The sequence below is a fragment of the Pinus tabuliformis genome, chromosome J (genome assembly GCF_031772625.1).
Source record: "Pinus tabuliformis cultivar Carrire ecotype Pingquan chromosome J, CPIR1, whole genome shotgun sequence".
Lineage (NCBI taxonomy): Eukaryota > Viridiplantae > Streptophyta > Pinopsida > Pinales > Pinaceae > Pinus > Pinus tabuliformis.
In genome coordinates, this window is record NC_142295.1 from 863,686,115 (window position 1) to 863,699,293 (window position 13,179).

The following is a 13,179-nucleotide window of genomic DNA, read 5'->3' on the forward strand; positions in this document are numbered from 1 at the left end:
AATTTAGTGCATACTCGCTGGAGAATTTTAGTGGCAAAAAAAAATCATCTGTAGCAGTGACCACGAAAGGCAATAATATCAGAGCCCATGTGGGCATCTTCCCAAGGGAATTTGTTTTTTTCGGAATGATCATCTGATACATAGAGGCTAGGGGCGCTACACGTAGCCCTTTAGCACTACGCGTAGGGCCATCCTCAAGTTTACATGAATGAAGGAAACCCTGCATTGGGAGGCATTGACTGGTGATGAGAAGCACTTCATCACTCATGTCCTTGCATTCTTTGCTGCCTCTGACAGGATTGTTCTTGAAAACCTCACTAGGCATTTCATGAAAGAAGTTCAAGTTCCAAAGGCTCGTGCGTTTTATGGGTTCCAAATTTCCATTGAAAATATTCACTCAGAGATGTACAGTTTACTGTTGGAAACATATGTCAAAGATCCTAAGGAAAAGAATCACATGTTCAATGCAATTGAGACAGTTCCTTGTCTGGAAAAGAAAGAAGATTGGGCTCTCAACTGGATAGAGAGTGTTGAAAGTTTTGCAGAAAGGATTATCACATTTGCTTGTGTTCAGGGCCCTTTACGGTTGGAGTTTTTGCGCCATTGGTCTTTGTGGGAAGTTACTTTGGCTACAAGAAATTTGCAATTGAGGATCCAGTGAAGACCAATAAAATCCCCAAGTAGATTCTAGTGCAAGCTTGGTATATGTGGCCCATTTTCTCAATACAATTGGAAGCATTTTGCCTTTTTGGAGCTGTATTAATTGAACTGTTCTTCATATTAACTTCAATATGGCTACATCAGTTCTACTATATATTTGGGTTCCTATTCATTGTCTTTGTGATCCTCATTATTACATGTGCAAAGATTTTAGGCAATAAAAAGGAGATCCCATGGGAAAATAAAGGACATCTAGGGAGAATTGAGTTTTTGAAGGAGATGTGGGAGTATTTGAGATTCCTAGGAGCAGATGGTAGAATTTCTTAGCCATAAAATCTGCAGCTACTTCAACATCTTAGATTTCCAACGATGACACCTTCAACAATTCGAGTGCTAGCAAACCAATTCGTATATTTTAGTGTGATTTAATTTAATTATTAAATTTTAATTTATTTTACTTGACCGCATAAACATATGTGGTTGTTTGTTTTTTAATTATTTTTTTATTTTGATTCCTATGTTTAGGAAATCACAATTAATATGTAATAGGGTATATATAGGATGATTTTTGAAGATGTAAGGGGTCGATTTTTTTCAGTCGAGGGAAGCTACTATTGGACTATGTAAAGCTTAAACTTTTCTGAATATTATTCTACTGGAGCAGCCTCTGCCCTTTAAACTTATGATCCATCACGGTGTTTAATGAGCAGCATGTTTTTCTTGTAAATTCATTTCCATGATTTGTTTTTTCTATTAATTTCATTACAACATTCTCTAAGGGAAGTGTTAGGAATCCATCCACGCACAATGCTCCTTTCACAATGATTATGTTGTTTAATGTAGTGGTTATCTTTTCAGAATCCATCCTTTGTTAGATGCTCTGTTGAGTAATCCTGTGTTTCTCTTTCTCATAAAGTTGCCACTGTAGATCCATCCCCTTATTGATGCATGCAGGGTAGCAATTTTTTTCCTCTTTTCTTCTCTCATTATGCAAGTAAATGTATCAACTCATAAACATTACTCTAACTAGGATCTAGTCATCAATGCAAGGCCATATCAACAAAATGCTTGCTATGTGTTGGGTCTAAAATGTGGATACAAATTAGAGTTTCATTTACTGTCAACCCGGGTAAGTAAAACTTCGAGGATCATCCAATATATGGTATCAGAGACAAACTAAACTAGGATAGGTGAAGAAATGCCAGAGCTCCCTTACAAGAGGTTTTTTTTTCATTAGGATCTCCATCATCTATTTAGTCATTTAACAAAATGAAATCTAAAAATTAAAAGACATTGTGAAAAGTGTAAGAAATATTAAAGCTCCCTTACAGGAGACAGTTCATTAATATTTCTAATCAACTATTTAAACTAATGAAATTGAAGCTCTTAAACATAATTCTGATTGATTGCATGAAATATTAAAGCTATCTTACAAGAGACTATTCGTTAATATCTCAAGCTTATAAATCAGAAACTTAAACTAATGAAATCAAACATTAAATAACAAATCAGATTCATTGAAGGAAACATTAATACTTTCTTATGAAAGGTCATTCATTAATATTTCAAACATATGAACCTAATAATTTAATCTAATGAAATTCACAAACAAACATAAAATAAAAGCTTACCAAAACAAAAGTGTACTTGCTAGGCAATGGGGATCCTTCCAAGGATTCACAAGCACACCAAAAGAGAAGTCAAATGTAGAGGATCAAAGAAGCTCCATTTTATTCATCATAATTTTCAAAGTACAATGGCTATAAGCTCATATGATCCAAACCAAAACTATTCTAAATTCTATCTAGATTAACATTACTAGGTTACAATGAAGGACTAGGTTCTAAGATTCTAAAAATTAAGATTACAAATGAAGGAGATAACACTCCTATTTATACAAAAGCTATGATAACAAACTCATAAATGTAGATCCACTATTCCCTCCTTTGATCCACATATTTCTCAACCAATGGTGACACATAACCCTATCCTCCATGAGGTCCATGGTCTCCTCAAATTCGAATTTGAACATAGAGTTCCACATAAAGATGCCTTGGAAGCTTCCTTTGTACCTACACATGTCAAATTTCTCATTCCAATTGTTAGGTATAAGTATAAGGGTATTATTTTCTAAAGTTTAACCACAAATTCACTTAAAAATACTAAGAAAAATAATGTTTTGGAAAACACAAGGGTAACCCATATAATGATGAAAGTGAAGCTTGATGTGATGACATGGTGGTGAAATAGAGGTGAGAAAATGTGTGAATGGAGTGAAAGTGGATGCATTTTAAGGTGCAAGTGGATGTATTTTAAGGATGATTCTTAAGCCCAACACTATGACCTCATGCATGACAATAACCATCACTCCATTGTACACATTTCCACATGCAACCAACAATATGCATAAGAAATTCCAAACCAACTACAAATACACATAACTACATTTAGTCAGACATAATCGATCGGTTCTTGTAATCAACCTACAAGACTGATGCATGTAATCAAAATATTCAAAATGTAACCTAACATATAAGGATGTAAGTAGGTACCATGAAATTGACATGTAAGAGACATGTAATCCATACATAGTCATTGACATACTCATTTCAAATACATTTCATGAAATCAATAACAAATTCTCCATGAAAACCATACCACATGTTGGGCATGGAATCCCCCCAAGGCATGTTTTGGGGCTCAAAGCCCAAGTTTTGACCGAATCTTGTTGTAAAGCTCTGCGAATTGCAGACGCGAGGTGCGAGAGTATTATAGAGTCATATGGTTGTCTGCCCTAGTTTTATAAATGTAATGTCAGCTGGATAGACCTACCCATGGTCCGCGGACCATGGGATTGTATAAATAGAGCGAGGCTTCAAGTGTATAGGATAACAATCTAAGCAAGATCATGAGAAGTCTATGTGATTGAGTCGCAATGCGAAGTATGTCTTTGGGTTGTAGAGTAGGAGAAGGTTCTGTAGCTAAGTGTGCAAAGGCGTAGTTGTCCACTTCTGAGTGCGCGGACCCTTGCAGCTGAGTGCACAGGGTGGAGTCAAGTCTGTAACCAAGGAAGGAATTAATAAAGGGAAGTTTTACCATAATTTTGTGTATCTATTCTTGGGTTAATGCATGTTTGATATAATTGGAAAATATATTGTTTATTTACTCCGTGCACTTGAATGAATGGTTTATGTTGTTAAGTATAACTTAAAGCACGCAAGTAGGCTAGAATAATCAACTAACATTGGAATATCAGTAAGGTTTTGGGTAATAGAGCAAGAGCGCAACATTCAACTCCTGGGTAGGGATGTGCGAAGGCAGTATATCAGGCTGCGAGTTATGGGAAAGTGCGCGAAGCAACTTAAGCATTGGGTCAAACTGCGGACCAGTTGAACTCATCAAAAATCTCCAGGGTGAAGAAACCTGGTTCTAGTACCCTCCCATACTACTTTGGGTGAGACCTCAGTCCGCGCTCCGCGGACTATTTCCGAAAGGGCCAGTAGTACTGGGATTTGTTTGGCTAACTAACTTTGAACCTGTGTCAGGCCCCAACAAGCCAAAAAATTATTCTGTTGCCGGGACCGGGATTTGCATAAGAGATGCTTGATGTCACATCACTGGAATCCAACAAAGAAATAAATTGAAGAGTGGTTGGACAAAAATATTCATGAGTTCACAACGTAGGAAAACAAGAATCTACTATTATCGAAGGAAGAGTGGTTAGATTGCTACCTATATTTTGAAATCCACGAAATTTTCTTTGCATCCTTCCCTACTAAACTGTACGAGTGTATCGCGAAGCTAGTAGACAGTCAAGGAAGGTGTAGGCTCGACAAACCCATTGTGTGGACTCCAAAGTTGGTGTGTGGACTAGAGGCGTCGGAAGATAAGATCGCTCATGTTGTTCATCACTGGATGGATCGGATCATAGGAGGGTTCATCACCGAATTTGCAGTAGATACTTCAGTCAGCTATAGTGAGGTGGAACGACGCTTCCTCAAGGGAACACAAGGTAAGTACGTCAAATCTTTGAACACTTGGATTAAAATGCTACTATGTGAAAACTGGGTTATGTGAATAAATTGATGTTTGGGGCTACACGGAATGGGAGGATCTACAAAAACTAAGGTAGCACAGACTTCGAAACCAACCCCTTGATATCACCTCCGCGAGGGGCGAAGAAGAGATTGTGAAGGTTTCACCAAGAAGTGCGATTAGTCTGATAAGGCATAGAATTCCACACATACCACCCCCGCCCACACCACCACCAGTTTCACCACCTTCACCCCCAACTTCACCCACACTACCTACGCCACCACTGCGAAGTAGTATGGCTAGCGCGATAAAGCTACCAGTGTTCAAGGGAGTAGGGAATGAAGATCCAAACCAATTTTGGTTCATGGTAAAAGCGGTATGGGAAGCACAAGGTGTCATGGATGATAATATAAAGAAGGTGACATTGGTCAGCGCTCTATAGGATCGCTCGCTTACTTTGTACATTAAACATTCCAACGACAACCTGAATGCGGGGATAGTGGATATCCAGGCTGCACTAAACAAAGAATTTAGCATGTCTAAATTGGAGGCATAGTCAATTATTGGATTCAAGGAGATCACCATGCTACCGGGCGAAACCCTGTGGGAGTTGGATCAAAGATTAAAGTGCACAATTCGTGAAGAAAACATGACCTTAACAGACGGGCAACACTGCGAATGGTTTGTAGCCTCGTTAACACCACATCTATGGAATGCATTGTCGCAACAAAGGCTAACCACTCAGGCTAAAGCTTTGGAGGTCGCGATGAGATTGCATGAGAGTCTGATACACAATCCAAATCTGGGAGTCTAACAGATTCACGTGCAATTAAAGAACTTGTGCTTGGAAATGTAGAGTTTGAAACAAGACAGGACGACTCGTCCAGAAGTGCGCGAGGAGCTATGGTGTGTAAATTGTAAAGGCCAAGGACATGACAAGGACCATTGTCCAATCTTCGCAAACTACCTAGAAGATGGAGGACCAATGCCCTTGAGATCAGAGGCACAAGTAGGACCAAACGTGGTTCCTGCATTATGGTGCGTGATTTTTCAGATAGGAGGGAAGCACGCTATAGATAACTCTCATCTATTACAGAAGTATACGTAGAATTCCCAACAGTTGTTTTATAATTTCTGCAGGTCAGTAGGCCATGATGAGTGCACCTATAGAAGTTACGAACTAATGATGGATTGGACTCCTACCTACAGAGTTCAGACCGTAACACGGGCCCTCGATCAAAATGTAGGAATGGCACATGCTAGATTTCAAGGGCGCAGACAAGGCCAAGGAGGAATGGGACCAGGAAGAGGTCGCGACCAACTGATATGTTACAATTGCGGAGGACCGAGGCATTATGCCCGCGATTGTACAAATCCAACAAGACAATCATGCTTATATTGTATGCATTTTGACCATGAGACGGAGGACTGTCCTATGCTGATAGTGAGGTTACGCAATAAAGGAGCACTCCAACCTCCCTCGAATCAGAATGTACAAATGATGAGGTTTGAGCCACATGAGGAAGACTTGAATGCAAATATTGTGCTCTGGAGCAGTATTACGACAGGGGATGACAAAGGCAAGTAGCCCGAAGAAAGTGCCTGGGTTCGCAAGGCTCTGATGAAGGAACCTGAATTTGATATGGAGCGCACTAAAGAGACATTCATGGAAGCTAAGAAGAGTTTTGCGAATGCCTCTACTTAAGGAAGTAAAGACAGACTAGAACCAGAAATGGACCCATCAATGCTAACTACATTCTTGGAGAAATGCATGAAGCTACTGCGTGACAGTAGGGTTGTGAAGGGGCTCCAAGAACTCATAACTAGATGTGCGGGGATCGTGCCAGGAGAATCGCACGTAGTCCAAAAGCTTGGGAAGCACACGACATGAACAGAAAGGGAGATGAGATTGACCGCGCAAATCGAGGAGTATGAAATGGATCAAGTGATTCTAGATCTAGGATCGAATGCGAACGTCCTGCCAAAACAAACATGTGATCGCATGGGCAGGCCTGTGCTGCAATGGTCTTTGATCCAACTGCAAATGGCAAACCAGTCGAAGATCCTGCCTATGGGGAGATTGTAGGGAATGATGGTAGATATCGAAGGAATGAGCGCACTGGCAAATTTCGAAGTGATAGAGATTATTGATTGTAGAAATCCCTATCCCGTGCTACTGGGAATAGATTGGGCCACTGAACTGAATGTAGTGATCAATCTGAAGAAGCACAAGATGATTTTTGAGAAAAATTCACTACGCATAGTGGTACCTTTAGACCCCGCGGAAGGATCGCGCTGCATATAACCAGTGCGCGATAATGATAGAGACGATGATATAGACTGTATCTACAAGATAACCACATGGGAGAAGGACTGGGTAAATGAAACAACAGATGGTAGGATTTCATGGGAGTGTGAAACCTCCTGCAGTTCAGATTCAGATGAGAAAATAGAATGATAGCAAAACCGGTTACATGAGGTAACCACAGTCAACCGTAACATGATGACCAGGTCACTGTGATGCATAGTAGTAGAGGCAAGAAATCTGCCTATGTATGATGGGTTGAGTGAGGTGGATGATTTCCTAAACAAATTTGAGAGAGAAGTACCGGAATATCAGTGTTTCGATGCTCTGAAATGGGTACTGTGCGCTACGCCCGCAAGGTGGTGGGGTATGCACCAGCAAAGTTTTGAGGACTGGCATGAATGCAGAAGAATTATGTGCCTATGATTTGGGAAGCCTTAGATGCGGATAAAAGACAAGTATGACGAACAAAACAGCTCCCGCCCCCACCTTTCCAAATGGATACAGGCATATGGTGTGTAACTTGCATGAATGCACACTATCCTTGCGATAAGAAACACGATCGGCAAGCAAGAGCAGGCAAGACAATGCCGCGAATAACCCCTTTGTTTGGAACCAGGGGGTATGATAAAACCAAGCGCGTAGAAGGTTATCCTTGTAGAAGCCTTTAACAAAGTGTGCGAAGTACTGAACAGGGTCCACAATGCGAAATAGACTGACTAGGACAAGCGCGTACCAGTGGTTCTATTGGCATATAGGACCACGTGCAAGAACCTGACCGCGCAAGAACCACCAAGGCTAAAGTACGAAGCAGAGGCTATAATCCCTATGGAGCTTGCAAAGCCTAGTCTGCGCATAGTAGTACTGGTAGATACAAGGGTTCGCGAAGTCCAGAAAGAAGGGATAACACAACCGCAACACATGGGACTCGAGGAAGAAATTCAGTAAGGAAATTTTAGAATCCAAGAACTTGAAAAAGAAAGGGTGTGATTAAGGAAGAAAAGCACTTTGCTAAAAGAGGAAGTCAAGAATATGGAAGATGAGATAAGGGGCAGGTTTCTCGATAAGAAGACCATGGTCATAAAACAGGGTGCACACGATCATGTTGACAAGCTTGAGGACTATCGTCGCAAATCGATTAGTTTGATGCCTTGGCTTGGACTGCATATTGTTAAGCATAGTAACAAGGGTAGCGCATTGCAAATGGTGAACTATGTGATATCGACCGTAGCAATAAAAGGTGGGGTGTCTCCAGGAACTATGACAGAGGACAAGATGGAAATCTACACAGGTGGTGCGACTACCTGACTAGCCAAGGAAGGAACATTTTTAGCACTCCAGGAAGTTGGAAGGGAGCGCAGGGCTATAAACTATTCTGCCTAGGAGTTGCATGAGGTTGGAGATATGTGTAGAAATAAAGAATCACAAGGTCCGCCACTACGCACGAGTTGGACAAAAAGTGATCATTGAAGTCACTATTCATGATGTGATGCTCGAATTGAGGCCAAATGGAGCAGGCGACAGCCATTTAAGACGCGATTTATGGGTAGGATTAGAGAAAATATGCACCAAGAAAGCATTAATGAATCAGATTTGGGGGGAATGGTCGAATTCGAATTCAAAAAGTGGTATAAAATACAAAGGGATGCCTAGCAAACAACACTTGGTCATTTTCGAATTGAGCGATTGAGCAGAACCCCAAGTGTTGTGAGTCGAGCGTTGATTGAGCCCCTGAGTTCGTGAGTGTTAGATTTCCGGACGAGTACGATGGAAACTACTCAGAATGTTATGGACATAACAGAAATGACCACCGAGGAGGTCGTGCAGACCCTAACTATGGGGGATGTTCCAGAAGATGTCAGGATTGTGGCATAAATCCTGAAATCATCATGCATGCCAAGACCCAAGAAGGACAAACAAGCCATGGCTCTCGTACACGTGTCCCCGCGGAACCCGTTGTGCATCAAACTGTCAATGGAGGAGAAGGGAAAAGTCATCGCTATAGAAATAGACGAAGAAGAAGATCTAGAGGATCTTATCATCTCGAAGGAGGAGGTTGAAGGCATGGAGGAGGACACTCAGCCTATGCGCTCTGCAACAAAATTGCCTGCCTATGTCCCCCCCGCAAAAAGGTAAGTCGAAAGTGCCCAAGGACCTGGATGAAACCAAGAGCTCACCCCAGACCCTGCTCCTCCCAAATAACATTATATTTTAGGGCACACACCTGGGACACATGCCGAGCCTGAAATTTGAAGATTGGGACCTCGTTGACCACAAGAAGTTCCCTCACCTTGAGACCGGGAACCTTATGAGGCCCAAGAAAAACACCGCGCTGTGGGTTACAGAGCTAAAGCCGTGGAAGTGGTTGCGTGGAGTAGAGAAGGCTGGACTGCTGAATTTGCTTTGGGTGCCACACTTCCACCACACTCTGATAACCATTTTCGTCATCAGGCAGCTACTCTGCCTGGTGCATGATGGGTGTTTGTGGCTGGAGGAGCCCATCCCCATCACAGCAGACCTGATTCACCGTGTCTCCCGGGTTCCATGTAAAGGAGAGGACCCCGTAGACATGTCATAAGGGAAGGGTAGTGATTTGACCATTGCAGAGGCCATGAAGAAGAAATACAAGCTAGAAAAGAAGAAGAGCGGCTACGCCATCTCCAGCATCAAGGACAAGGCAGTGTGCATAGCGAGCCAAATCTTGGCAGGAAAGGTCATGCGCAAGTGTCGCGCAGAGGACATACCTGCGCCGATGGTCGCACTGGCCGAGTAGTGCGCGGAGGGGATCAAATTTAACTGGTCCGAATTCCTTTGCACAGAATTCTTAGAGAATTGTAGCGAAGCCCAAGAACAGGGAAAAATGTTCCACTATACATGGTTGTTGTTGTCCATAGTTCTCATGGTTGGGGAGTTGCCAAAGGATATTCAATCCCCCATAATTGACAGGGACCTGCCAAAGGTCGCACAATACGCTTTGCTTTGGGCCACAAAGGATGCTAAGCAGATATGCAAAAGCAAAATCTTCTGGGTGTTCATGGAAATGAACCTTAGAATTGGGATCAACCATAAACCGCGGTTGTCACCCATTGTGTACAACAGTCTGCAAGGTTTTGTAGAATTTAAGGCGAACGTGCATAACCTCTATATCAAGGCATGCAAGGACCTGACCAAACAGTGAGTAAAGCTACCCTTCATACCCAACAATGACATCATTTTCAATGTCCTGGAGGCATGGCCACCGAAGTGGTGCGCCCTAGACATCACAGAGCTCGAGAAGTCGGTGGCGCAACAAAAGAAGGACGAGACCAAGTTACACATCACACAGTTGGATGAGGAACAAAGGGAGGAAGTAGCTGCAACAGAAGAACAGACTACGCGGGACACGGAACAGAAAGCAGCTGAGCATGAAAAGCAGGGGCAACAACAACATAGGAAGCAGCCGCGAAGGTGGGCGAGGGCCAAACAATGCCTTCGCAAGGGAAAGAAGCAGATCAAGCAAGAACAAAAGCAGGAGGTGTGGACATAGCTAAAGCACCAACACTTGGCCAAGTGGGCAAGGCCGCGGAAGAAGGCCAAAACCTCGAAATTTTCCATTGACCCAATCACCCTAACTGAGGGTGATCTGCATGACATCAGCAAAGCAATGCGTGATTTCACCACTGAGGCTCTCTAAGATTTCATGCAGGAGAACCAGATTGTGTTGGGGATCCTCAAAGTGCACTTGCAGGAATTACAAGTGTGCCCCCCTTAGGTTGGTATAGTCGGATCCTCGGCAACACCGTAGATGTTGCACGCGTGGATAACGAACACCAAAGTGCTACCAAACAGAGTACTAGTGCCAGCAAATGAGGCCAATAGGCCTTCGGTTAGTGCGTTGAAAGGTCTCGGTATCAATCTCGCTGCACTCCCGTGTGAGACCTTATATGTATTGCAGGATGGGATAATAGCAAAGCTGCGAGCTAGGGAGAGCCACGCACTCCAAGTCATCAGTGAGCAGAAAATAAACATGAACAGATAAGCTTACAACATGACGAATTAGTGTTGCAAAATCAACAGCTGGCACAGGTGATGGATGATGCTTGTCAAAGCATCCCGGAGCTGGCCATCCCATCAGACATACCAGCAGAGGCGTGAATCCACCAGTTAGTAGCAGGGGTTCACAAGGCGAGGGAAGAAATGACAAAGGTTTAGATGGAGCTGAACCTTCAGATCATGGAGGTGTGGTTAAAGGCACAACCATCCACTCCCCTGGAACTCAAAGAACAACACGCTAGCGTTATCACAACAAGATTGGAAGAAATGGAAGGTTGTTAATTTTTTAGTATGTTCTATGCTAGAGCAATTTATTTAAATTTTCACAGTTAGCAATCACATCACCATTAAGGTAAACTGCAGATAGAACATAAATATAAATCACAGAAGCCAGGCCAAGACAAGAGGACACAAGATGTGGCGCCAGCTAGGGACAAACCCCAATGTGGGGAAACCCTTGATCAATTCTTCTTTTATGTTCTTCAAAGTTCAACAGAGAAAGTGAGAGAGATAGTACATTTACAATAGAAGTCAATATTTTGACTTTTGATATCACATGAGATCAGTTGAAGACATATTGCTTCAATTGATTCTCTAAGGTGACTCCTTCACCTATCATAGTGTTGTCTTTCGTCCATTTGCTGCACATAACTGTGTGACACCATGCTGTACTGTCACATGTGTTGAACCTCGATGACTGAGTTGCTCCTGCTCTCATCATCGTGCTGCTCATTATTTATCATGTCCATTGTTTCATTCATCATCATACATCATTGCTTTGATGAAAGGATTATACACCCAAAATTGTTCATCCTTATCATTTTCATTATGTCGAGACAGTAACCATCAGAAATGTTTCTGCTTATGATCCTTGTCATGGTGACTTACAGGGATCTTTAAGATTACTAACTTATAGATCAATATCTATAGCTATTGTGATTATTGTTCTTTGTAGCACGTCAAGGCTACATCATATTCAATCTGAGTGCAGTGTTACCCAATGTGATTGTATGTCTCTACTCATAAGTTTGCGGAGGATTTATGCCATCGTAGAATGGTCACTACGTCCTCATTCGTGAGTGCCCAGATCACACACCACCTGTTACTTTACACTGCTAGATCCATTCTTTCAGATCACACACAACTTGAATGTTTCTTGATCTACGCTGCCAGATCCCAGGCTGTCAGATCACAAGATGCCAAGAGTGTCCATGATTGTTGTGTCCTTACATGAGGCCACGACTGCACCACGATGCAGTCAATACCCTATTGCGGAGACTGTGGCTCCCTTAACTACGTCTCCCTTGACTGTGGATCCCTATATCACTGTGGCTACCCTTTCTGACTGTGGCTTCATCCTGCAAGCATTGCTGCCTAGGGCAATCTTAAATGCTGTGAATATGAGATTGTGTTAATCATTTTCATAGTTCAACGTAAGGCTACAATTATGATTCCAGAGCTTATGTTTCTCTGTGTCAAGGGCATGACAATATTCAGACCCTTGTTCCATGACAGAATTTACGAGGCTCCCTTGATCAGCATATTAGAGCTATGTTTGGGCATCATTTAGGCAAGGTCATACTTAGCATGACCGCATAAGAACTCTACCATTTACTATGGATAGGGTTAGGGAAGCATCTGCAGCTAGGCCAACATATTCTTTAGTGTCTATCTTTCTCCAAAAACCCAAGATGTGGAGAGGAGGAGATCACTTCAAGAATATGTCTCTAAATGACTTCAAGTCCTCACCTATTTATACTAAAAACGTAGATGATGAATAGACACATCTATTCGGCTTCTGAGCCTACTCAAGTTGTTGGCCAACTTGACAATTTGTTTTATAACATAAATAAATTCATAACTTCATAAATACTTATTGGAATTGGATGATATTTAGATCAATCCTACACCTCTCGATGAGAGGGATCCAATAAAAATATTAGCTACTATAAATAAGATGACCCACATGGAGTTTGGCCCTAGTTGCAAATTTTAACACTCCCTCTAAACTAGGGAGAACTCCATATGCTGATCCATATGTCCAACTGTACTATCTCTACCATCAGTGCCCTGCACTGCTTTGCTCATCTTTGCTCAGCTCTTCTAGCTCTGCTCAGATTTGTTGGCTCTGCTCTACTCTTCTCAAC

The 13,179-nt window shown here is 42.2% G+C and overlaps 1 protein-coding gene across 1 annotated transcript; it reads left to right on the top strand.

Moving 5' to 3' along the window:
* The first annotated feature begins 208 nt into the window (after nt 1–208).
* On the top strand, nt 209–661 carry LOC149229417 (ribonucleoside-diphosphate reductase small chain-like). The gene has a single exon (XM_089381034.1). The coding sequence runs from the start codon at nt 209–211 to the stop codon at nt 659–661; it is 453 nt and encodes a 150-aa protein (XP_089237160.1).
* Nucleotides 662–13,179: the final 12,518 nt, after the last annotated feature.